Source organism: Cladophialophora immunda, assembly GCF_000835495.1.
Source record: "Cladophialophora immunda strain CBS 83496 unplaced genomic scaffold supercont1.1, whole genome shotgun sequence".
Taxonomy (NCBI): domain Eukaryota; kingdom Fungi; phylum Ascomycota; class Eurotiomycetes; order Chaetothyriales; family Herpotrichiellaceae; genus Cladophialophora; species Cladophialophora immunda.
In genome coordinates, this window is record NW_015622541.1 from 183,450 (window position 1) to 208,531 (window position 25,082).

Consider the following 25,082-nt stretch of genomic DNA (forward strand, 5'->3'; position numbering starts at 1 on the left):
GGTAAGCGTGGATGCGACCCTGGCGTGCCTGGTGACCCTGTCACTCCTCCAAGCTGCGGATGCTACTCCGTATTTTCCCTCGACTGATTAATCAGTCAGCCTCCAACGGTCCCTTTCCCTGGATTAATTCCTGCCCTGTGCTGCCCTACATGTGGGTGAGTGGGGGTTGCCCGTGGTCGTCAGATCTTTCTTCGCATGATAGCCTCATCGAAATTCTCATTGTATCTTGATCGTATTGAGTCACAGTCGTCTTATAGATACACACACTCCACTTCTGAGCGCGTGTACTCACACGGTGTGTTTCTGCAAGGTCCAAAATCCCACGGTCTGATACCGCCTCCTATCGTCGCCCTCTCAGCATTGCCCTCGCTAAGCGACAAATCCAATGCTTCGGAGAACTGATTGAACCATTCATATTCCGTGGGCAAACAGCCTCGCATCGCGCCAACTCGTGCTTGCAACCTCTGAAATCGTTCTCCCCCTCCCTCCAGAACCTTGTCTGCCGGTCCAGAATGCTCCTGCGTCGGCCTCATCCGACCAGACCACATGTCGCAATAACAATCGATACGTGAAACAACTGTTCCTCTACCGCGTTTAGTGATGGAAGAGGATATCAAAGCAGAGCAAGCTCATCAACCGAGTCCCCTGAGGGATATCTCTGAACACCCAGACACCTCAGCGCAATCCTCGGCCAAAGGGAAAAACAAGAGCAAGGATAAGGATTCTGGGGGTGCCGCCACGAAAAGGCGATGCGTGAGCACGGCTTGCATTGCGTGCCGAAAGAGGAAGAGCAAATGCGACGGTAACTTGCCCAAATGCGCTGCTTGTGCATCAGTCTACTTGACTGAATGTGAATATGCCCCGCACACCGATCACCGGCGCAAAGGAGTATACAAAAAGGATGTGGACGCTACCAAGACCAAGAACTCTACCCTCCAGATTCTCATACAAGCTATTCTCAACGCCGACGAGGAGGATGTGATGGATTTGGTTCGCCAGATACGGACGTGCGACAACCTAGAAGAGCTTGCGGCAACGATAGATGCGCAAGAGAAAGGCCTCATAGAGGCTCCGGACGACTCCTCGATGTATGAGGGTGAACTTGGCGTCCCTAAATTCGAAGCCGAGCTCTCTGGGAAAATGGGCGACTTGATGCTGGATGGGTCGGTCAAATTCATTGGAGGTACATCAAATTTGATCTGGCTACCTGAGGAATATGAACACCGAGGTCCACAAAGCTCTCCAGCATACCAGCGGGCCGTGGTACGGCCTCACGAAGAGGCTGTTCTCTCGTGGACTACTGTCACCCAGGACAAAGAAGCCATCCTCCACTTTATGAACATGTACTTTTGCTGGCACTATGCCTTTTTCACGACCCTGGCCAAGGAACTATTCTATCGAGATTTCCTAACTGGAACATCCTCACAGTACTGCTCTCATCTCCTTGTCAACGTCATGCTGGCGCTTGGGTGCCACTTCTCATCGCGACCTACAGCAAGAGCAGATCCAGCGGATTCCGGAACCACTGGTGACCACTTCTTTGCAGAGGCCAAAAGGCTTCTTTATGAAAATGACGAGTTCGCCAATGCGAAACTATGTACGGTCCAGGCTCTGGCTCTGATGTCCGTAAGAGAAGCCGGATGCGGCCATGAAAGCAAGGGCTGGGTATACAGCGGCATGAGTTTCCGAATGGCTTGTGATCTCGGACTGAATGTGGATACGGTGCCGATTAATGAAATGTCGCGTTTGACGGATGAGGATATTGATGCAAGACGAATCACGTTCTGGGGCTGTTTCCTCTTTGACAAGTGAGTAGCTCTGCGCCGACAAACATATGTTTGCTAATTGGTATCAGGTGCTGGTCCAACTACCTGGGACGGCAACCTCAGCTTCAAATGCCCAACATCACCGTGAAGAAGCCCGACGTGTTTCCATCAGAAGAAAGTGAAATGTGGTCGCCATACACGGACTCGGGCATCATTCAGGCGCACGCGCAACCAGCGCGCACCAGAGCTGTTGCGTTGCAACTGTCTAGGTTGGCAGAAATATCCAGTGATCTCTTGACATCATTTTATAACCCGCAGCTACTGGACAAACCTCCCCCAAGGCAAACAGAACTCAAGCGGCTGAGTGATCTACATACTAGGCTTGAAGCATGGAAGAAAGGCCTACCAGTCGAACTGGAACCCAAAGAAGGGCAACTTCCACAGGCTCTGCTGATGCAGTAAGTCTATGAAGTTCAAAATCCTCAAGAGGCGTGCTGACTCGAGACAGTATGTTCTACCAACTCCTGTATATCCATCTGTATCGACCGTTCCTGAAGTACACTCGAACGACCTCACCACTTCCAGCACACGTATCTCCAAGGAAGTATTGTACTCAGGGAGCCGCAGCCATCTCTAAACTCTTCCGACTCTACAAGCGGACACACGGCCTGAGGCAAATATGCAACATCGCAATCTATATTGTACATTCAGCTTGCACGATTCATCTGTTGAATCTGCCAGACAAGAACGCTCGGAGAGATATTATTCACGGTGTCAAGCATCTCGAGGAAATGGGAGAATGTTGGACAGCTGCCCGACGGACGCTCAGAGTCCTGCATCTATGCGCCGACAAGTGGAGCATTGAAATGCCCGAGGAAGCCGAAATGGTTTATACGAGGCTTAGAGCTAAGTGGGGGCTCGCAGCGAGTGCGCCTTCACCGGTGTCGCCCGAGTCTCTAGCAAACATGGCTCAGCAAATCGCATCTCAGCCAGTGCCTGACTTGATGGCGAGGAACATTCAACAGCAACAACAGTCGCAAGCTCTGCGTCAACAGTCAATGTCTCAGTATGCAGGCGGGCTCTCCGCGGCCATGGCTGCCTCGCCGGCAGAAACAATTGATTCTCGACGAACATCAGGAGGGCTGTCCATGCCTCCACAGTCCGCATCCGACCTTTCTCGAGACTCTCACCGTGTGCGCCCATCGACTTACCTCACGAAGGCGCAACAGGACGCGTGGAACGCACACCAAGCACGAATCGCAGCCAATGTGGCTGCGACGTCCTCGAACAGGGCGGGCGCTTCTGGCGAGCAAAATGCTGCTAGATTGTTTGGTGGGGTGGAAAGTCTGATTGAAGAAAATCAAGACTGGTTCTTCAAGGATCAGAATCAATTGGCGATGGGCTTCGAAAATTGGGGATCCGAGCCGCCAGATTGGGGAACCCTAGATCTGAGTTTCTTTGACACACCAGAAACGGGATCCAGTGCAAATGGCAATACGAATGGCAACTCACCGTCATACAACGGCCTGCAGTACTCGTATGAGTCAGTGGGAGGAGCAGCCAACACAGGCGTCATGGGGACCAAGAGCGGATACGGATATGAATTCAGCGGAGATATGTACCCCACAACAACCAACGCGGATGTTAATGGTTTGACCACGAACGGAACGAATGGAATGAACAATTTAATGGGACCAGGTACGGGCTTGAGGTTAGGAATGAATATGGGTACGAGCGGAAACGGCTCAATGGGGACCGGCATGAGAAATGTGGGTATGGGCGGGCCTGGCGCTTCTAAGCGCTCTTCTCAAAATCTGGGATTTGATGACGAGGTATATTATTGATGTACGGCTTTGGTTATACGAGGTTATGAGATGCAAGTCCCAATATGGTAGGATTTGAAGATATGGGTAGTTTTGCGATCTGGCGGCAAAGATACCAAGTGCTGTGGATGTATAGAAAATCTCTTTGCTCTGGTCTCGAGGAAAACATACGCTCGGTTTTCTATAGAATGATCCAGGGAACGTCAAGAGCTGCATCAAGGACGAGATATGTGGAACTTGCTGATTGACAGTAACATGTTATCCCTCAGCAGTTGTGGTCGCCAGCTCCTGAACACGCCACAGCCTTGTCACGACGCAGCCTTGCGGGAGTCGGCGCAGCCTTGCAGTGACGTATCTCAGCAAACAACGAACGAACACTCGCAGCGTCGTCAATTCTCCTCGTCTGTTCTGGCGATTTCACAACAGCACCCTCAGGCTTGGTTCCCCCTACCCTTTGCGAGAGGGATTTATTCCTCCTCCTTGCCCTCGAAAGAGGGGAGTATTGCAGCCATGTCACCTCTCCTGGATTGGCTAGTCGAACATGAACCTTCGTTTCGCAAGTCTGTCTCCCCCCCCTCCTGGGGGCATATCCCTGACCAGCGAACGCGGTATTTACCACCCATAAAATGCTGACGCGGGACTTCTCCATCTGACAGAACACGGCTCCCCTCCTTGTACTCCGATCTCAACCTCCAGCGAACCTCCAACCCCGAAGGCTACACCGCCAATGTCACCGCGTGGTCGTCTGCCCTCACCCACGCCGCACTCGCCGGAGAAATCCCCCATGGACAACATCACCTGATTTTGCAGACGAGTGATGAATTGCTCAATGCGCTGGCTAGTCCTACGTATGGGAGGCCTAGTGGGCTCGGGAGTGTTGTGGACGAGTGCGTACGGCAGGGGAAGATGGTCGATCTACAAGACTTTATAAGCTCGGAGAGGAGCATATACTCCAGAGGCTGGATACCGAGTCCGTGGGCGGTTCTCCGTTGGAGCCTACAAAAGGCTGGAGTGTCGTGGAGCAGCGGGAGCTATGATCTGAGCGGTGGCAGGTTAAAGTCGGGAAACCTCGCGCTGGTTCCAGCGTTGGAAGAGGTCTGGAAGAGACTATCCGCTGCGAGGGAAAGGGACAGAAAGACACAGACTCTGACTGACAGAGTCATGACGCGAGACACATTCCTAAGAGACGTTAACAGCGTCCTTGGCCAGGCCGGCGAGTTGACAGGATCGCTGTCGAGTCAAGACCTGGAAGTTCTGCTACGCTACCTCTCCCGCGACAAACAAGTCCTATCCTACGATACCAGCACCGTGAAATTCAACGTGCCGTCCTCTACAGCCATACCCGAGCCGATAACCCACGAAGACCGCTCGATCGCCTCCCTAAAATCCCTCCTTGACGACCTGCACCAAAAAACCACGACTCTGTCCACGCGCATCAAGACGCTGCAAGACAAGGCCGCGGCCGCGGTGAAATCCGGCAACAAAGCCAGCGCCCTCTCGGCGCTTCGCTCGAAGAAACTCGCCGAACGGACGCTCCAACACCGACTCGACACCCTCCATCAGCTGGAGGAAATCTACACCAAGATCGAGTCCGCGGTGGACCAGGTCGAAATCCTCGCCGTAATGGAATCCTCTGCATCCGCGCTCAAGACGCTCAACCAGCGGATCGGCGGCGTCGAGCGCGTCGAGGACGTCCTGGAGAGCCTGCGGGAGGAAGTGAGCAAAGTCGACGAGGTCTCTGGTGTACTGGCGGAGCCGGTCGATCAGAAGGCGGTCCTCGACGAGGACGAAGTGGACGAGGAGTTCGAGGCGATGGAGCGAGAAGAGCGCGAGAAGGCGAGGAAGGCCGAGGAGGAGAAGACCAGGCAGAAACTCCAGGAGCTGGACGCCCTCGAGCACCTGCGCAGGGAGAGGGAGAGAGAAGGCGAAATGGAGAAGCCGCGAGAAGATCAGAGGATGAAGCAAGAAGACCAGGCGGAAGACAACGAGTTGGAACAGGCCCTGTCGACGAGCATCGAGAAGATGCAGAGACTGGGCATTGGTGGGCAAACAGGGGAAGACGCGCAAAGACATCAGCAACCAGAAAGACAGGGACAGGCCGAGCAAATCGCCCAAGAAGCATCATAGTTCGACTCCGGAGGAATGCTGTACCTCGTCAAAGATACTGGGTTCAGAGATATTGGAGCCAAAGGGACCTTCCTCAAGGAAGCCTAAAAACGCATTCCCTCCATTCATCAATATTCATCGCCAGAGCACTTATCCATGTCATCAAATCCCCAGTTAAGTGCCATTGCTGAAAGCATACAGGCTTCAAGTCTATCTAAGATCTGACTATTTTTACAAGACTGATGAGTGGCACTCGCGTATATAAGCCCATCTTCGAGCATGCCCTTCACACAAAGTACCTCCCATGAGACCTTTCCGGAGGTTGCAGATCCAACTTTGGTTCAGGTGCATTCTCAAATGCAGGGGGTGATGGGATAGTTATTGCAGTCTCCTGGGTCTGACCATCAGTGACAGCGTTTTCCGGTTCGACCAGCATTTGACCTTGTATGTTGACGACATTTCCGCGAGCCGATACTGCTCCAGCTTCGTTTGGGCCCTCCGAGGGTGTTGGGCCAACCCCAGAAAGCTCCACAAGGGTGCCAGTTTCTGTTAGCTCCTGTGGAATGAGCTCTGGTGTTGGATTTTCTGCTGCAGATGATGGTTGTCCCTCGGGCCCTTTTGGTTTCCTGGCCCTAGCCTGGCGTATCAGGTCGTCAAAATTGCTTTTCTGAGTCTTCACATGGCGCTCTCTGTCAAAGTCCTTTGCCATGAACCCCGTGGTTGATGACTTTTCCGGTTGTCGTCCCAGCGTATCCTCCCAGATCTTCAACTCTCTGAGTAATTCCCTTTTCGTGACAGGGTTAGTGGAATCGCAGTTGGCGTTCCACAGATTCACCCACTCAGTGTGGCGCCTGCGCATAAGATCCTTGGAGCCGTGATCCGGGATGCCCAGGTCTCGCAACTTTCTCCGCAACGCGTTATCGGCGAGGAGGGAGTAGTTGATGAAGGGCAGCCGGTCCTGTTGTTTGGATGGTTTCCTCTGGGCATAAGCGATGGTGCCAGGCGGTGCGACAGGTCGCGAATTTGAAGGTGGAGCAGGAGAAGACGAGGATGCGATATCGTCGACCGGGGTGTGGCTGTCGCCTTGTATGCATTTATCTAGATGTGAATTTATGACTGCTTCCTTCATGCGACGGTGGCAACAGGGACACTGAACGAGGCCGTCCTGGGGCTCTGGATTGCCATTACCATTGACGAAGTGTGGGCTCTTGTGGCTGTCTGGATCTTCGTAGACGCTTCCTTCTTCTTCACTGTCATCTATGACTTCCTGGGTGGATGCCAGGCTCTGTTGACTGGCGGCATCCGAGGCAATCTTCCTGCTCTGGCTTCGTGTACTTCGTCTTTCAATGCCGTTGCTTGTGGGTTCCGCTGCCACTTTCCGCCTCTTCTTTGGTCTCTGAGCCTCGTTGTCATTATCTCGTTCTCTTTCCGTCGCCAGACTCGCAGTTGCAAAAGCAAGGAGGTCTTTGCGCGAGACAGTGAAATGGGCGACCAGCTCTTCCACGGCCCAGTTTCTCCGCAACTTGATTTCCTGATCCGCCTCCCGACACGCCGGGCATCTTCCTTCCTGAGAAAGACATCTTCGTATACAAAGACTGCAGAAGGTATGGGAACAACTGGTCATCATAGGAGTTGTGAAGTAGTCCTTGCATACTTGACACCGGAGTGAAGCGTCGACAGGCGCGAGGGAGGCGAGAGGAGTTTGAAGCCAGTCTGTGCTGTCTGTGAAGCCATCGCGATCTGCCATCATAGCCTCAAATGACGAGTGCCGACTAAGATGTTGCTGTTGCCCAAGCGGAAAACGAGTCGCAAGTCGCAGCTTAGCACGAGTCCACAATCGCTGTGACGACAATAACGAAATGGGCGGAAAGGACGGCGCGGTGGCAGTCGCTGGGCTTAGCGTGTTTTTGGCGCCTGGTAGCTACGCGTAAAGTGGCAGTCGCGTGCATGTGGTGCACAGTATGATATTTTCACAGAGCACAGATACTCGACGTTACCAATGTGTCTGCTACCATCATCTTATCACTAAACCGCAAAACAAGCCACTCGCTGTCCCTTTCGATGACTCTTCATGAGGCATTCTTCAGTCTTGTGGTATGCCTCGTTCAGCGTACCGTATTGAGCCATGTCTACATCGTAATTACTGCCGCAGATTGGGCCAGAACAACAATAGAACAGGCTCCAGAAAAAGGGACGGACAGACAGAGTCTAGAATGGGTGTCGCTCTGCCCAAATGCCTGTCCACCAACCCTTTCCATCATCCATATAAGTACAGCGTCTGCCCAGCACCAACCACTGCCAAACGCCCCCTTCATCTTCTAGGATCCGATGCGTTCAATAGATCTCGATCTTGACTCCCGTGCTGTCATGACAACCTGACCGAGACCAGGCATATGTAGGGTCAGCCTCGCGATGCGTCGTCGGTGAGCAAGATTCGCTGCCCTAGTCGCCCCTTGGTTGGAGATCGACGTTTCTGAGCGCATCAGGTCAAGACTGGGGCAGTGAAGGTATCACCCGAGAAGTACTGGTCATAGGACAATGCTGGAGCTGGAATACCCCCACATGTGTTGAGAGGCGCTTTGATAACGGGATCCGGGAGTCGACCCATTGAGCGCAAAACCCGCCAATTTCTGCGACATAGTATAGCTGGGGATATGTGAAATCACCCCATCCATTGGACGGAGAGTATCAGTCTTCGCTCCTGACCCAAATACCGTAGCATGCTGACTTCCAAGGCTCAAATGGTGCATGAACCAAAGTTGACAATTGGAGGCATTTGAAAATACCCTGTCTTGACAACACACCATTGAGCATATCTCATCGGGTTGCCATCGTCGTTGGTCTCTTTGAAGCCCCTAGGTCATAACTTCCTCCCCGATTATATGAGTTCTCCGTGTTGAGACCAGTTTTTGGTGTGTCCTCTGGACATGAAGTAATCCGGTTGATCGTACCATGTTGAGCATATCTGGGCGCTCACGCTTGGTCACACCCATAGCTGGAAAGTGCGTCCATCTTTTTCATTCAAAATCATCATCTCCTCGAAATGTGTCGGCCCTGTTCAGCCGAGCCGGACTCAAGGGCGTGACGGGCTCCAGCAGGCTCGTTCCTGTTCCGACGGCCCCTCCTAGGAGACTTCTCCTGTGCCCTTTGCTGTCGACCTTTTCCAGCGCATTCATTTCTTCCATAGTTTCGTCTTCCACATCGGCTTGGACGTCCATGGGCCCCTCCAGCTCAATCTGTCTTGTTGCTCCGCTGAAGCCTCTTCTTCTTGCTTCCCCCAGCTTCATTCTCACGGCCAGTCGCAGTTGTTCCAGATATTCGGCCAACTCGTGAAACTGCTTGTGTGAGTCGCTATTCTTTGTTTCACTGTAGAGTTCTTGTGCTTCATCAAGCCTCTCGGCAGCGATCTCTGCTCGGCCAAGTTTCATCCATTCGTCTGCAGCCATGATACTCCAAAGCGCAGCCTTTCTTTTACGCATGCCCCAACCGGTGTTGCCGGTGCCGATGCGGTCGGCAAAAGAAGATGCCACCCGCTCACTGATCAAGACATGTCCAATGCTACCGACCAGACCCAGTTCGAGGCTGCGAATTGCCCATTTCGCCGCGAGTTCGCCGGCTGCGCGACCTCGGACCTTCAACAACTCGACACCAAGTAAGATAGAGCGCAATGCAAGGGCTGGCTCAGAGCACCGGGTCAAATATGAATAGCTCGCTGTTTCGAGCATACTGTCGAAGTTTTCAATTTTGAATTTGGAACTACCACTGCTTGTGAGCGGGTTCAGGAGAGTAGCGACACAGCACATTTCGTTCGCCCCAGCCAAATGTTCCCAGGCTTTATCATTGGAGTAGTCACCTCGGAGCAGCTCATAGGTCGATGCCGCCAATTTGTAGTCCCTCAGCATAAATGCATAGTCGGCAAGCTTCCGCAATAAACTCTCGGGAGCATCAAAACGGTATGTCCCCTGCAGGCTGTCATAATTGCCGCTGGCTCCAACGTTGGTGGTCGACGATGAGCTTCGAGAAGAGCTTCCAATTGCGGTCCATCTCTTAGAAAGCGACATGAACCGGCCGGAGATACCCCGACGACGTGAAGCGATTTGATCATTCCACAGGGCAATCCTCTGTTCCATATGGTAAATTATGGACTGTGCAATAAGCTCGCGGACAAATGCTCGCAGGGCGGTCGCATCCGAGGAAAAGATGTAGGGAGATGTAGAGGTGTTGAGATCGATGAGATCTGCAGTGTCGTGCAAGAGGGCGAGTTGTTCAGTGGGCGACAGCCATTCGCTTGCAGGGAGTTCTTCGGTGTCATCGTCGGTCTGGGTACATGGTGCAGATTTCAGCCTGAGAAGATGGCAGTGGAGGCCAAAGTGTCGCTTCATCTGATCAAAAAGGGCCGACGATTTGTTGAAGTCATCTCGGTCTTCATCGTGGACGAGCACATAATATCTGAGGTATTCCGGATTGGCGAAAACGGGCAAGGCTCGCGAACCCGACGCAGTTTGCTGATAAAGATTGCGCAAGGTCTCGATAGGTTGTTTCGTGGAAGAGCTGATAGCAATCACCGCACCAACTGGATGGCGGAACGATTCATGCGGGCTCATGGTCTGAGAGGACAGGAGCCGGGCCAGAAACAGTCGATAAAAAGGAGAGGTCTCGCCCCGCCCCAGGACATCTTCGGTCTGGTCGAAGCCCTCTCCTACGAAATGTTCCATCAGCTCTTCTAACTTTTCCATCGAGTTGGCCGCAGGATGCGAGGACGTGCCATCTCGAACTAATTGGCCCAGATCTGCAAAGTGCACACCAAAATCTTCCCATGCCCTGCTGGCACCTGTGCTGTCTCGCACCACCACCTTTCCATTGATCTTGTCGCCGAATGGGCGAACCAATCCGATGAAGCCATTCCTCAGCCCTTTGCGAGCGGCGAGTTCGTCCACTTCTGGCGATGCGTAGATCGCAACAGTGGGAGAGAACGCTCGGACAATTAATGATCGTGTGTCATCATATGTCTCTGAGGGATTGCCCAGGGGGCTATTGGCTCGCGACCTCCCAAATCTCGATACGGACAACGATAGCCTTCCATTAGGGGAGCTAGAGCGGGATAGAACGCTGGAGAGGGTGCTGGTTCGGGAACCTAGGGCGGGAGGGCTCGATGTGCGGATAGGGAGACTGGTGGTGGATGTCTCGGGTGATTCGTTTCTCGCGGGTGGTCTTGTCTTGTGAACCTCGAGGATTGGGATCGAGGGCGAGGACAGAATGTCGGGCGACTGAAGAGGGTCTCCATCACTCGGCGAAGAGGTCATGGACAATGATGGAAGAGGGTTTTGACAAGGTCGTTGTCTTGCGCGATGTCATGGAGTGTCTGTTCTGGGGGCGTTGAAGGGCTCGAGATTATCAGCATATCAAGGAGCATTCACAACTGGAGATTAAAAAAGCAAGTCCCTTCCAGTCACTCATCAAGGATTGGATAACATCACTGCTGGGAAAATGACAGAACATTGGCCAGGGCTGGGGATTGTGTAGGATCCTCTCGCAGCCTCGGGATCAAGTTGATCCGCCGTACCGCAGATAAGGCGAATCAATGCGAGACTCGATGCAATTGTGTAGAGAACCGTGAGGCCTACGGCGCCAATAGTTACGTTGCGCAAGGCAAATATCAATCACCCTGAGCAGTCTTTGCGTCCGACAAAAACAAATAAAAATGAGCTGCTTTCTTCACGAAGTCTAATGTACACATACTTTCATAAAATTCGTTGCTTGGGGTGTCTATCTCTGGCCGAACAAGGTATGCCCCAGATCAATGGAGGCCCATCAACTGCTTACTGTTCTCGTAGACAATATAGCTGATGCTGACTGCCGGCGCTACCTTCAAAAGGTTCGGCGTCACTCCCTTGAACAATCCTTTCACTCCTTCTCCCTGGACCGTTCTGATCGTAACATCGACGATGCCCTTGTATGTGGGCGGGTGCAGCACTGTGCCTTGGGCTTGCAACCTCGTCCTTAACAGATTGATCGGGTAGACAGCCGTCGCGCTGATCGCCCCCGAAGTTGCTCCAATGATGCCTGTGTGAAAGTTGCTCATTTCGACATCCTCCTCGTGGCAGCGGTGTTTCTTGGCTTTTCGGGCCAGCACAAAATGCTTGCAGTTTTCAAAGATGAACAGGTCGATTGCGCTGTAAGGGAACATACCCGCGAGGCCCATCCCTAACCCTCGGTAATATGGCATGAGTCCGCCCTGTTTCCACATCTTCCGCGCCGTTTGGGCGATCAATGCGTTTCCATGTAAGCCGCCTTCAACCGTTTCGCATTGCATGCGGCTGTCTCTCGTTAGTCCATGCTCTCCGGGCATAAATGATGGATGACCAAGTCGTCGCTTACAATTTCAAAGTATCAAGAGGATAAACCACGCATTGAGCAACCGCGCCACCAATGCCACCGGCTAGGAACTGAGAGGTCGGGTGTAGATGCTTTGGATCTGATCCCTCAAACTCGGCAAACATCTTCTTCGCGGCCTCGTATGCACCGAACTTGATTGCTGACTCCGGCATGACCTTGACGACATTGAGTCCGTTCCCGGCGAAAAGGCTTCGCATTCCTCCAGCTCGCCACAGATCTTTACATGCGTCGACCAATGGCCGGGCAAAGTTCTTAATCACCTGGAGAGGTGCCCCCTTTTTGGCCGCTTCTACCGCCGCCTGTTTGGGATTCGTCTGTGCAATTAGGTAGACTTTGAGTCGGTCCAGTGGAGCTGTGGCTGTCCGCGAGATCATGCCTGCTAAGCCACCTGCTATGAAATAGCCTAGTGGGATGAGGATTTCTGTCAGCATCGTCAATTAGGTTATAGACGATGAACGAAATTCCCGCGATGAACCATTAAAATTGACAAGACTGAGTCTGGCCGAACCTGGCACTCTATGCAGCCAAGGGTCAAAGCAGTGTAGAGTATTGCAAGGTCATTCGACGGCTCAGTCGCGACTGGAATGTAAGTGCCGAACAAAGGGGCCAAGTAGTCCTTACCAAATCCTTGAAGGGTGTCATTGATATGGACATCGCCCTCTTGGTTGACATTTGCTGTCGCCGAGTAATATGATATAAGAGACCCGAGAGTGGGTGCGCTCGCAGGTAGGAAGAGAAGAAAATTTCTGCGGACCATGTTAACAGGTGTTGGACCAAGGACCAATGGGTGCATGTGCATACCTCCATTCATCAAAGGAAATCTGCCCGTCATGGTTGACATCGACCTCGTCAAAAAATTGATCCAGCTTCGCGTTACTTATTGTCAAGCCCGCTCTGCTGAATGCGGCACGGAGCTCTGCCTTGTCCAGCGCGCCGTTGTGGTCTTTATCTATACTTTCGAAAAGTTGCCAGAGTTCGCGCTCGGCATGTTCCACGAACACCCTAAACTCGTTATATTGTATGCGTCCATCGCCCGAGGTATCGACCGCTTTGAGGACATCGTGGAGTAAGGCATCGGCGTTTTTCAGAGGGTGGTCGATTTTGCGCAGGCCTTTCTTGAGGGCAGACAGGTCGAGCTGACCCTCATTTCGAGTGTCAAGGTTGCGCCATAGCTCTTGAATCCGCTCATCGCGGCGTTCATGTGACTCTCCGTTCATGCTACATCCGATGGTGCAAATGATAAGAAGGGCTATCTGTGGGGGAGCATGATTGTGTCCTTCTCTTCACCAGGCGAAGCTTCGGAGGTGACTGATTGAGAGGTTGGTGAGGCGGTAGAGGTGTCGGGGGGGTCAGCTAAAGGGTCAGAAGTGGCCCAGCCGACTGCGAAGCGAAAGTATTGAGGAGGGAAGAAGAGTCTGAAGCTCTGTTTGCAGGGCAAGAAACGAAAAAGCTGGGCAGTTGGTGAGGGATTGCTGAGGTGTGCTTTGGGAGGGTGACGTGCTGTGGGGTTGTACTTGACTGGCTCATAATACCTGTAGCTAGCTCAGTAACCACCAGCGCCACTGACGATGAACTTTGAGCCTGAAGCCACTGCAGGCCCGAAAATCCCCCTTCGACCCCTTCTGCCCAGTGGGCCCCGTGGCCCCCAAGCGTCGAAAGGCATGTGCGGTGGCCACTGCCCAATGGTCAGCCTCGTTCAGCCTTGCCAAGCCATATCTCAACTTCCTCTGCTAATGTAAACGTTGTTCCCAACCTCTGTCCTTCTGCTCAGTCTGCCGGATATCAATATCAGCCAAGGAGAATGGAATTAGGAGACTGTGCCATACCCTTGTGCTCCGGAGAGAAATGCAGTGTCGGTTCTTGACGAGGTTCGCGGCCATCAACACCATCGTCGAGCAGCAATGGCGGCCAACTACTGGGTCTCGACCCAGCGCAAATTCTGGACGTTCACACCCGAAAAGCTGTTCGAGATCCGCGACGATCTGGAGAAACAAAATTCCAAAGTCCTCGAACAGTGGCCCTATCCGGATAGAAGGCTGATGTTCATCTTCCTGAGAGACAAAATCTTGCAGCTAGGCAAGAGGCTGCAGTTCCGCCAGCAATGCGTTGCCACTGCCATGGTCTACATGCAGCGCTATTTCCTCTCGACACCGATGCAAAACGTCAACCTCTACTTGCTTGTCGCGACAGCTTTCTATCTTGCCTCCAAGACCGAGGAGTCACCCCACCACATCCGCCTCGTCGCCGCTGAAGCGCGCCAAGCATGGCCGGAATTCGTGCCGGGAGATGTCTCGAGGCTGGGGGAGATGGAGTTCTGCCTCATCTCGGAGATGCGCTCACAACTAATTGTCTGGCACCCCTACCGCTCCTTGATTGCGCTAAAAGAGAATCAAGAGCTCAAGTTGACAAATGACGAGCTTGGCCTGGCTTGGTCCATCATCAACGACAGCTACATGACGGATCTGCCGCTGACGTGTCCTCCACATCTTATTGCCATTATTGCAATGTTTTTAGCTGTGGTCTTTTTGCCTTCCGCGAAGGCAGCGGGCACATTGCGTCCCTTGCCCCATGAGACCCTTTCAAACCCGGACTCCGGCCATTTTTCGTCTCTTGGAGTCGGTGGTCGCCAGAGCCTGTCCACTCCTTTCAGCAACGCCCTGAGCAACTTGCAGATGTCGAATCAGATAGCCGCTCAAAGCAACGCCAGTGTCAATGGAAAAGCTCCGTCTCTGAATCAGAATGATCCAGCTTCGCAGCAGCCATTAGACAAAGAGAAAGCGATAATCTTGAGCAAGGAGAATGAGAAGATGCAGAATACCTTGAAATTCTTGGTCGAGTCTGGCATCAACATTGAACAAATGATTGAAGGCACCCAAGAACTGATCAGTCTGTACGATATTTGGGAGCAGTACAATGAAAAGGCAGTCAAAGACGCTGTTGCCCGATGCATGAAGACGCGTGGATTGGATAGCTAGTTGCTATGGCAATTTACCAGCACATCCATTCCGACACCTTCAGGCTTCTGACTTGGTGGCGCCCGCCCCAGCTGCACCAACCTGCTTTCGGATTTCGAGAACGACGGGCTTTATTCTGGCCACTGGTTCGTTCCAATCGCAAGAGGCCAGTTTCTTACTGGGGTAGTCGACATAGAGAAAATCGGCCGCAATATTGCGAATCTTACACGGTTAGCCCAGCGTGATACCACAAAGGATGAGAACGGGAAAGTACCTTTGGCCAGCGATGGAGTAGCTGTCGGGTCAATTTATCCAGCGCCCTAGCACGATAGGCATCTAAAGCCAACATCCTCGAGTAGACATTCAGCGAAGCTTCAATTCTCTGGAGGCTTGACATGGGGCTGTGGACTTTTTGCATCACAGTCCACAAGTCAAAACCAATGTTGTCTGAACAGTCGCTGGAGTCGACAACGTATAGATTTTGATCAATGATGAAACACAGAAAGTCAAGCAATGGGAGAACCTGGCGGTCATCTTCTTGAGCCTTGAGCGCAAGCCCTTCAACAACAATGGTCGAGACCGCCCCAGCAAGGGTTGCCTGCGTCTCGGCGTCAAGAGACTGCATGTGCAGGACGAACGCATTACTTGCAGCACGACAGAGATCTTCTGCGCCGGAGGTTGCCGACGAGACTAATCCAAGAATGAGATCTCTCTGTGCCCAGGGTATGCATATTAGTTCCATCAGTTGCCGGAAGTATGTGACTGACGACACGTCGGTGGGATAATGGAAAGTATTCTGCGGGACCGGCAAGCAAGAGTCCGTCTTCCAGTGGCTCTCGAGACACTTCCATGCGCGGAAACGCACGTTGGCTAGCTTCTCTGCTGCCAATTTGACAACAAGTGGCATCACGTCTTTCGAGATTGCGCCAGCTTGTTCTCGAGAGTCGAATTGACTCCGGTACATGTCGACAGTCTCGAGTGTCTGCAGTCGGAGGGTTGAGCCGATGTCCCCTCGCTGGTCATTAGTGTAGTCCTTTAAACCACATTGGAACGCACTGTATAGTCGGCTTGTCATATCTTCGTCAGTCTCTGGTATTGCACTGGCTAATATGACGCCCAGAGCCTCCATGGCATCAACTCTGGTCTCGATTTTGTATGGTCCCTGGACAACATCCATCATGTACGAGACGATTTTCCGGCGAATGCCATGATTAAACCCGATCTGCGCCAAATATCCATGGATCAAACTGAGCGTTTTAAGGCGTCCTTTGCTTGTAGAGGCGGCAGATGTTTCTCGTTTGCCCTCGAGCCACCCTTCAATCATCGTGGCATCTGCAGAAAGTGGAAGGACCTTGAACAGCTCCACAAATGCATCGGCGCTCGTTTGAACAGCAATTTCCCTCGTCCCCGCCGTGGTGCAATGATTGAGAACTCCGGCTGCCGCGGAAATCCATGATTGCAACACAGGCGATGGCGCTGGCTTGGCTGTTGCGCAGCATTTGCTGATCCTAGAGATGAGCGTAGCTATTCCTTCCATCACAAGTTCGATATCCGAAGTTATGCGGCCTTCGATCTTGCCGGTTAACAGCTTCAACTCAAGAGCCTTGTTCCCATCTTCCTCAAGCCAACACAATGCTGTCTCAGGCTCAAGCTCCGTAAGTGAGCTAAGTGCAGAGGCAAGCCCGAGGAGCAATCCGTGCCTTGCTGCAGCAGTGCTGCCCATGTTGACTGGCTTAAGATCTAAGAGTTGGCGAAGGACAACGTCAGCAAAGGAAGAAATTTCGGAGACGGGAAGGGACTTTGTGAGGATGTGAATGGTCGCAGCAGCCCAGCGGCGCTGATTGACATCGGCAGCGCAAACACCTCGCCATTGTCTCAGGGCCTCCAATAGGGCTCTGTGGTAGACGCTTCCAAGGGCAGCGGCCTGTGGGGCGACTTCAGTCATGGCTCGGGAGAGCCGCGCAACAGCATGGTAGTCAACAACTTGGACCACCGAGATTCCATTGATGATTGTATCGGGGTGCCGACCGATTAGCTCTTGTAGTGCCGCTGATGATCCTCGGCGAATGTTCCCCGAAGGGTCGAGACAAGCAGAGACGGTCAATTTGACGGCGATCAATTGTAGGACACTCTGGCACTCTGTGACGCTTGGCTCAGCATAGTCCAAAAATGGTACGAGATCCAAATCTGAAGTGCTGTATTTTCGGGCCAGAGCCCAGAGACCAAAGCAAGCGGCATCCCGGACACCGACACCAATCGAAGTCCCGACGTTGGACCTCTGCTCAAAATCCAAACCCAGGAGCAAGGACCGGATGATTTCTGAGAGCATTTTGGGTGGAGGAGAGCGGCGGAACAGCAAGTGAGCCAGTGTTAGCATCAAGCCATGCCATTTTAATGGGTCGACCGCGGTTATGACTCTCTTCATCCTGTCACGATCGGTGACGGTCCTGTCGGTTATTGCCATGAGCTTATGGCTGCGGGGATCTTCCAACAGGACGTTTTCTTCGAGACAACCCAAGATGGCTTCAACGACGTCTGCGGACATGTTAGAATCAAGGTTAAGGGTCACTACACTCAGTGCCTTGGCAGCTGCCATTCTGACTGGCGTATCCTTGTCGCTAAGGGCATCGAGGAAGTATTGTATGCTCTCCTCGAGCATGTTGTTCAGGCTCTTAGGTTGCAGAGAAGGATAGGTCGAGCTCAAGGAGATTGCATGCAGCAGAATAGCCCGCAAAATCTTCAGAATCCATTTCCGCGCAGGGGCAGGATCTCGGATGGCTGCAAAGTGGCTGCTCTCACTGCTCTCGGTCGTGGCGATCTTCAATATAGAATTGAAGAGGTTCTCAATGTAAGATGCAACCTCGCTATCCGAACCAGAGTTTGTGACGCCGTAAAGAAGAGACAGCAAACCCAAAGCTTTGTAGGGACTGAGACTGACCAAATCCGGATCAGTCAGGAGCTTTTGAGTCGCAAAGTGCACGAGCTTTAGGGGCAGTTCATGAGCCAGCATGTCTCTCCGTAAGCTCAAACGCACTAGCAGAACACTTGCAGCCTCCCGCTCCTTACTCGAGCTTTCCAGTTGTCCGAGGGCAAGAGAAATGACATCGCCGGCGATGCCAGGAAGGTTACCAAGGTCATCAGGAAGGGCAGTGACTGTGTCGCTTATGGACATAGTGGCCAGCTCGAAGGGCGCAAGCATCAGATGAGACAGCCAGAGAAGCATCACGTAGCGCTCTTCCCAGGTCATGCCTTTGGACGGTGTATTCCAAGCTCTGAAAGCAGACAACATGGGAGCCAAGTATTTTGGCTCATTATTGAGCAAACGAACAATGACTTTGTAGCCCCTGACTTTACAAAACGAGTAAAGAAGTCTGCATATCGCTCGGGACAAGGGATAGACGCTAGCTGCCCCGTGTCGCTGCGTTGGGCCATATTGATTGCTGGATTCTGCGAGGTATCCCACAAAGGCATCGGTTAGGAGTTGGATCAGCGTGGAAAGATATGGGTCAAGCAATTGGGGCCATTCTTGAAAGCGGTCAAGCTGATACAGAGTTAGCAATCCGATTAGTGACCTACACATCTATGGAGGCAAACCAGTCGACTCAGTTCCTCGCATTTCGATTCGAGAACTCGGACACGGCGTCTTGGGGGAAATGTGCCGCGTTCGAACAACAGCAAAGGGAGTTTCTCCTGCAGTTCGGAAAGGAGGGTCCCTGAAGCCTTGTAGAGCTTTGCATCGAGATCGTGTTCAGCTGCGTCCATGTAGGCAATGCTTCACCAGCTTGACAATGGCTGAGGGCGGCTGGGTATAGTATTGTTACGCCCTCCACCTCCTTTGGAAGTGCACAACAGGCAGAGGAGGATCTCAGGGAGGGAGTCAGACTGGCACGTGACTGCGCGATCCCCTTGTCAAACGCTAGTCCAGAAACGGCGAGGCTCCGACTGTCTATTGTGTTTCGGCCAATTGACAGCGCGCATGCCAACGACGTCAACCTGAAACCGAAACCGGCCCAAGGCTGCCTGTTTCCAACATCCCAGATACCACTTCACCCCAGCCAACAAAGCGCAGGGTGATACTAGGTCGCTGCGTCCGGCAACTGGTCATCTCGACAGACTCCTCAGTCATGCTTTCCATGTTCAGGCTGCGGCGACTCATCCGCCCTGGCGTCCGACCTCTACAGGCCTTCGGCTAGCCAACTACATCCACCACTTGATTCATTTCGGATCTGATTAGCTGCTCCTCACCGCCAGCTCATCGCTGCGCTCCCTCTTCCCTGCACCATCTTCACGACATCCTTCGCAATCCTCGACAGCGCTGCTTCGCTATCATGGCCAAATCAGCCTTTGCTTCTCCCTTTCGATACCTTTCCGGCCTCTTAAGCTCGCCAAGGGCTGCTCTATCCCGCTCTAGCAACCCGACAACCTCAGCCTCACTAGCGCAAAAAAATGACGCTGGTTACACCCCGAGTCCTGAAATGCGTGCAGGGTCCTATGACTCCGTCAGTCATGGAAAGGGCAAAAGGAAGGCTGAGGAAGAGGATCACTCTGGGCCGAAGACTAAGAAACGTGCGATAAGCATGGACCGGGACGCTTTCATACCATACGGAAATGACAGTGATTTTGATCAGAGTCCCTCCATACCCAGCACAGGCATAAGAACAAAGGCGGAACTGGATCGAACCTTGATGCCGCCCCCGGCAACCCCTCGAGACCGGACGACGCTTTTGCTCACACAGCGTGCCGACCCTAACATGTTGCAAGACGCAAATACGAGAATCCATGATGATGATTCAATATCGTTCGTGTCGACAGCAATGGCAAGGCAAAAACTAGATTCACTAGATGCCGATACGATGGAGGAAGCAAGACGGCATGCGGCTGCGGTGACTCTACCTGCGAACTCCGGGCTCTGGTCTCAGGCTGAACGCGAATTGTTTTTCCACCTTGCCTATCGTGGCTTCGAGGCCCTTCTTCCCCAGAACTGGATGATCGACTTCGACACATTACCGATCAGTGTGTTTGTACACGAGAATTCGGCAGATCCACCACTCATTCAAAACATCCGAGACAATCAATTCAGGGCAAGCCATGCTCTCCGTCGACTCTTTGAGGCTGGCCATGACATTCGAGATAGAACCCACGTCAGCCCGGGAATCTCAAGAGAAAGGATTTTGGAGCAGTCTGTGAAAAGGTATCTCTACTGGGCTCTGACAGATGTCGGCCTTCGCCCAGCATCAAAGACCAACTACCTCCCAGTCCACGTTGTCGTTGCGAGGAAGAAAGGTCGAAGTACGCTACAGACGCTGGAGGAGATTGCGAACAAGCTACAAAGGCTTTCGCAGCGGCATCAAAGAGCTCAGAATATCCATCCAAGCATCGAGACCTATAGCCCAAGCTTGAGTGACACGGATGAAACTCGAGTAGTCGACGATGATGCAACATCGCCTACTCTCATTGGTTTCGTCATTATCTCATCGGTCCTCGTCGTTGTCACACTCAGTTCCTGCCCGACGTCAACTCTAGAACCCCAGAAAGAACAAACAGCGTCTCCGCTTATCCCAGGATCTTCGTTCCAAGGCGCCACGAGCGTCAAACCCGATAGACTCCGCATCATTGCTGAATTGGATTTCAGCCAGAGAGATCAAGATGTATGGAATGCGCTCGGCGTGGCAATTGTGGCGATGCAGGTGCGCAGAGAGGCTCTTAAAGTGAATCACGGATTCACACACGATGACTTGAGTGGGATTGATTGGGATGTAGTGTCGGAGGCCGATTCTAGGCTCCAGGACGATTTCGAGGGAGGGAGTACTTTGTCAAGGTTACAGTTGGTTGATGACGACCCCGACCTCTAACATGTGGGTGGTAGCGGTGGATTCAGCCTTGAAGATGAGATATGTTGGAACTGGACCAGTTGGAACTCTGCGCAGGCTCCGAAGCGCTTTCCTTAATTTGACAAGTCTTCGTCAAACAAATCTCTTTGGTGCTCAGACGACAAGTGAAATCATCGTCCTGCTATCTGTATGTCGCCGTATTCATGAATATTCGAACACATAGGCGTGCAGTCGAGCAGCGGTCTGTAGCCCCGAACTCTGCTCTTTCTCGTCAAGCCCAAACCAAGCATCTTCTTCATATCGATCGTAATATTGGTCTTCCTTTTCTTCTCCTGGTAGTGCTCCACATTTCGCATATAGGTAGCTGCGACGATGACGAGCCGAAAGGTCTCACCCTCATCACGCGCATATGGCGAGTTGGACAGGGGCTTCCATCAGTCAGTCGGAGCGTCAATCAGGACGGCCATGTCGATAGAGGAAGGAAGACTTCCATTCATTACTTGTACGTATTGCCAAATGCTGATTCTAAATGCCATGTAACCCCAGGGCTGGTCTCAGATGCCCGTCGTTCACCGACCAGCAGAGTGCTCCAGCCCTTCAAATCCCCGTCGTAATCCCTCTTGGGACCACCACTACTCACATTAGCTGTGGTGATGCACGACAGCTTGTCCAGAAGAGAGCACTCGTCATCCCAGTCAATAACACCAAAACGCAGCTGTCAGCCGAGCATGTCATCTCGATCCCACCATTTTCTATCCAGCGACCCCATCTCTACCAAATTGCTCCAACATCGGCATCGAATCTTGCTAATTCTTTGCCTTGCTCCTCGACCTCCTTTCTCGCCTTCATCCTCATGTAGAAGATCGGGCAATCCCTACTTGAGCAAAGCACTTCGGAGTGCATACTCCCTTGACACCGTTGACACTGCGTCCACAGCCTCGAAAACCTTACTTCCAATTCACCGACCTTTTTGATGTGTTTGGTGTACAGTTCTCCTATTCGGGGGCGGCAGTTTTCGCACACAGCGCCCTTCGATTCTTGGGCGCTGACGAGAGGTTTTTTGCAGCCCATGCATGTCTGTGTCTTTTTGGCGAATTTCATCAGTCCACCGAGCGTAGGGGCGGCAACGGAGATAGAGCGTGTGTGATCACCAGCAAGCAGGGAGTTAGCACGTCGTTCGCCAAGGATAGGATCGAAGATTCTGCCCAGAGGGTTGGCGAGTTGATTGTCCAGGTAATATTTTGTGTCAATTGGGACATTGTTTTCGAGAACATATATCGGGTCTTCAGAGTTTTCGTAATTTTTGGATCCGCAGGCGCCTTTGACCATGACATACGCAACGCGGTCGCCCAGTGCTGGGGCTGAGCCTGCGTCGCGTTTCTTCATCCGCTCGGCTAGTTCCACGTGCGCTTGTTTGGCAGTGTAGTCGCTTTTGCTAAGTGCTTTTGTAATCACTAGCATGCTAAGGTCGATCTTGTTTTGCAGAAGGTTGGCAATAGTTTCCTTGACATAGTCTTGCGCTCCATCTAGGTCACGGTCGATCAAGATCTTCTTGAGGACTGTCTCAATGACGACTTGGACGAGACGACAATTGTCGCGACGGACAGTTTCAATGCCTTTGCTGTCCATCTTGTCATACTTCTCTGGATTTGTCCAATACAGTCCCGCATATCGCTTCTTATTGATCAGCAAGTAGGGGAAGTAAACCTTTTCGAACTCCAGTTTGATTGGCTTGATGAATTTGGAAGAGACAAAGTTGGCAGCTTCCTGTCCCAGTTCCATGGTCTTTTGAAGATCTTTCTCGCCGAACTTGACCATGACTGAATCAGTATCACCGTAAATGACCTGGGCGTCATGTGAGTAGCCATTTGCCATTGTGTACTTTTGTTCCACCTCATGCTTTGTCTTCTCGATCATTTGACGGCCATATGCTGTGGTACTGGAGGCAATGGCGAGACAGGGCAATTTCCCAACTGTGGCACCAGTGATACCGTAGACGGAATTGGCAGATACTTTGAGGGCGAGTTGACGGCCATTGAGCACTGCCTTCTTGAATGGGTCTTTCTCTACGGCTAGTTCCTTCTTGGCTCTCTTTCGTGCGTCCAGCAATTCTTCCAGAATTTGGGTGAGAAGTCCTTTGCGAACTTTGGCAGTGCAGAAGAGATCACCATTCGGGGTGAGAATATAGTCTTCGTCTTTTTTCATGTCGAGTTTCTCAATGATGTTCTTGTTCAGTAGCGTGGTATAACACAAATTGTGGGCTTGAATAATAGAGGGATACAAGGATGCAAAATCCAGGGTAGCAACCGGCACATCATAATAGCCTCGAATGGGTTCAATGACCGTAGCGCCTTCGTACTGCTCGTCCGTGCTTTCATTTCGCAGATTGGGGATGACCAGTTGCTGTTCCAAAGCCTTCCGGAAAAGTTGGCTGATAAATTTCACCTGTTGCCCTCGAGCCAGGAGGTAGTTGAATGGAACCCCCGTGACTCTAGCCATTTCGGTGTAGTTGACGAGGCACATAAGTTTGTCCATAAGCCGTTGGGGAAGGTAGGCATCCTTCAGACAATAGACAGCCAATCGTCTTCTCGAATCTGGAGTTCCATTGTATAGCTCTGTAATCATGGTGTGGTGGACATCCTCTTTCTGCTCGCCCAAGAAATGAGCACAGACAGAGTTCAAAGTGTAGCTGCGAAGTTGGTGGTCTCGTTGAACAAGCTGCAGTAAATCCAGTTGAATTCGTCCATTGGTATTTGTGGCTTTTGTATCACGATTACCCATTTGCTTGCTGGAGAAGTTGGTGTCTTTGGCATGAGATGCCACACTCTTCAGTCGAGACCAATAAGGAAATTTCGTCAGTTTGAGGTGTTTTGCCCTATCAAGGAGGTAAGGGAAGTCAAAGTTTGCAATGTTGTAGCCAATGATGACATCCGGGTCGACTTGTTCAAGAAAATGTCTCCATGCCATAAGCATATCGGACTCCGATTGATGTTCATATATCTTCGTATTCACAATTAGACTGCACGTGTCCAGCACAAAGACGTTGCGGATAAAAGGTTTCGACTCGCCATATTTGGTGACCACGTTTGCGATCTGAATGACTGGATCTTGGTTGGCTTCAGGGAAGACACCTTTACGGCCCGCGCATTCAATGTCGAAGGACAAGATTCGGAGCGGTGCCATCTTCGCCCATTCACCGTCGTGTCCATGCGCGACGAGATCCCGATAGTGACAGTATGCCTCGATCTGGCAATTAGATTGGCGGTCATGCTGAGGGAGCACATGATACTTCTGTGGAGGGACCTCGACCCACGACATCCCGGCGACACCGGTATCGATCATGAAGCGCAGAACATATTGGATATTGTCGAAGGTCAAAATTTTGCTTTCGACGCCCTTCCACATCCCTTTATAGTTGGCATGTCCGTCCTCTATCGCACTTCGTAATCGGTTTACGAACTTGGGGTCTGTCACCGTGATCTTGAGATACGGGCTCTTTTGATTGCCTTGAAATCCAAACAGGTTTTCGCGAAGTACCATCTGGACGGAATGGATGGTGGGTTGATGTTGTGCCAGTTGGGTTTCGAGGTACGCTTTGTAGCCTTCCACGTCTGACCGTTGGAAATTAATGGGGGCTGCCACATAGAGGTAATGAAGAAAGTCAGTCACATGAAGGAGGATGGAGTGGCCGGTCTGCCGTTTAGTTAGCGGGTGCCGGTTCAACGCAGTGGTCAACAAACCTCTGATACACCGAACATCTTAAGGGCGATCTTTCCCCCGTGCAACGTGCCTTCCTCAATCTCAATTTGTTGGAACCGCAACGGATCCGAGTCTGGGTTGAAGTCGTCGAGACTCGGTCTCTCCCACTGCTGATCTTTTTCCGAGTTGCTCTCCTTCAAGCCTGCAATGTCCTGTGTCATCTTCTCAAGGACTTCGGTTTCAAACTGGCTCTTGGGCTGGGACGAGCCCAGCTTTGATCTGAAACCATTCGCGCCGGGCTGCGATGAGTGGAAGGAAACATTGAGCCCGTTGCCGTTGAGTTTCCTCTTCTTCGCCGACGGCGGGGATTTGAGGACGTTGTGGGTGTTGGTGGTATCAGTCAACACCCTCTTCTTGGGCTGGTCGACCACGCGTCCAGGCATTGTTACGATCTTGTCGTCGAAGAAAGAACCGGAATCAGACAAGAAACGTGATGGGACGTGATAG

At 52.2% G+C, this 25,082-nt stretch overlaps 9 protein-coding genes across 10 annotated transcripts; 4 read left to right on the plus strand and 5 right to left on the minus strand.

Moving 5' to 3' along the window:
- The first annotated feature begins 144 nt into the window (after nucleotides 1-144).
- On the plus strand, nucleotides 145-3,861 carry PV07_00058 (uncharacterized protein). Its single transcript, XM_016386475.1, has 3 exons — nucleotides 145-1,808; nucleotides 1,856-2,224; nucleotides 2,275-3,861. Exons 1-3 carry the CDS (start codon nucleotides 601-603, stop codon nucleotides 3,608-3,610), a joined length of 2,913 nt encoding a protein of 970 aa, XP_016253403.1. The 5' UTR covers nucleotides 145-600; the 3' UTR covers nucleotides 3,611-3,861.
- Nucleotides 3,862-3,960: 99 nt separating this feature from the next.
- Nucleotides 3,961-5,999, plus strand: PV07_00059 (uncharacterized protein). The gene is made up of 2 exons (XM_016386476.1): nucleotides 3,961-4,149; nucleotides 4,246-5,999. Exons 1-2 carry the CDS (start codon nucleotides 4,100-4,102, stop codon nucleotides 5,714-5,716), a joined length of 1,521 nt encoding a protein of 506 aa, XP_016253404.1. The 5' UTR covers nucleotides 3,961-4,099; the 3' UTR covers nucleotides 5,717-5,999.
- On the minus strand, nucleotides 5,726-7,528 carry PV07_00060 (DNA repair protein rad18). Its single transcript, XM_016386477.1, has one exon. It carries the CDS (start codon nucleotides 7,443-7,445, stop codon nucleotides 5,982-5,984), a length of 1,464 nt encoding a protein of 487 aa, XP_016253405.1. The 5' UTR covers nucleotides 7,446-7,528; the 3' UTR covers nucleotides 5,726-5,981.
- A 144-nt stretch (nucleotides 7,529-7,672) lies between these two features.
- PV07_00061 (uncharacterized protein) lies at nucleotides 7,673-11,188 on the minus strand. Its single transcript, XM_016386478.1, has one exon. The coding sequence runs from the start codon at nucleotides 10,996-10,998 to the stop codon at nucleotides 8,713-8,715; it is 2,286 nt and encodes a 761-aa protein (XP_016253406.1). The 5' UTR covers nucleotides 10,999-11,188; the 3' UTR covers nucleotides 7,673-8,712.
- Nucleotides 11,189-11,379: 191 nt separating this feature from the next.
- Nucleotides 11,380-13,645, minus strand: PV07_00062. Of its 2 annotated transcripts, none has more exons than XM_016386480.1 (4): nucleotides 12,893-13,645; nucleotides 12,713-12,837; nucleotides 12,074-12,494; nucleotides 11,380-12,012 (listed from the first exon to the last, which is right to left on the minus strand). In XM_016386480.1, exons 1-4 carry the CDS (start codon nucleotides 13,306-13,308, stop codon nucleotides 11,493-11,495), a joined length of 1,482 nt encoding a protein of 493 aa, XP_016253408.1. In that variant the 5' UTR covers nucleotides 13,309-13,645; the 3' UTR covers nucleotides 11,380-11,492. The 2 variants fall into 2 exon arrangements, with proteins under 2 accessions (XP_016253408.1, XP_016253407.1); XM_016386479.1 differs by having other exon boundaries at nucleotides 12,074-12,512.
- Nucleotides 13,646-13,871: 226 nt separating this feature from the next.
- On the plus strand, nucleotides 13,872-16,242 carry PV07_00063 (uncharacterized protein). Its single transcript, XM_016386481.1, has one exon. It carries the CDS (start codon nucleotides 13,993-13,995, stop codon nucleotides 15,064-15,066), a length of 1,074 nt encoding a protein of 357 aa, XP_016253409.1. The 5' UTR covers nucleotides 13,872-13,992; the 3' UTR covers nucleotides 15,067-16,242.
- PV07_00064 (uncharacterized protein) lies at nucleotides 14,948-18,856 on the minus strand. Its single transcript, XM_016386482.1, has 3 exons — nucleotides 18,640-18,856; nucleotides 15,320-18,586; nucleotides 14,948-15,267 (listed from the first exon to the last, which is right to left on the minus strand). Exons 1-3 carry the CDS (start codon nucleotides 18,805-18,807, stop codon nucleotides 15,106-15,108), a joined length of 3,597 nt encoding a protein of 1,198 aa, XP_016253410.1. The 5' UTR covers nucleotides 18,808-18,856; the 3' UTR covers nucleotides 14,948-15,105.
- Nucleotides 18,857-19,080: 224 nt separating this feature from the next.
- Nucleotides 19,081-21,074, plus strand: PV07_00065 (uncharacterized protein). Its single transcript, XM_016386483.1, has one exon. It carries the CDS (start codon nucleotides 19,374-19,376, stop codon nucleotides 20,895-20,897), a length of 1,524 nt encoding a protein of 507 aa, XP_016253411.1. The 5' UTR covers nucleotides 19,081-19,373; the 3' UTR covers nucleotides 20,898-21,074.
- A 274-nt stretch (nucleotides 21,075-21,348) lies between these two features.
- Nucleotides 21,349-25,082, minus strand: PV07_00066 (uncharacterized protein). The gene is made up of 2 exons (XM_016386484.1): nucleotides 24,617-25,082; nucleotides 21,349-24,569 (listed from the first exon to the last, which is right to left on the minus strand). The coding sequence occupies exons 1-2, from the start codon at nucleotides 25,016-25,018 to the stop codon at nucleotides 21,648-21,650; spliced, it is 3,324 nt and encodes a 1,107-aa protein (XP_016253412.1). The 5' UTR covers nucleotides 25,019-25,082; the 3' UTR covers nucleotides 21,349-21,647.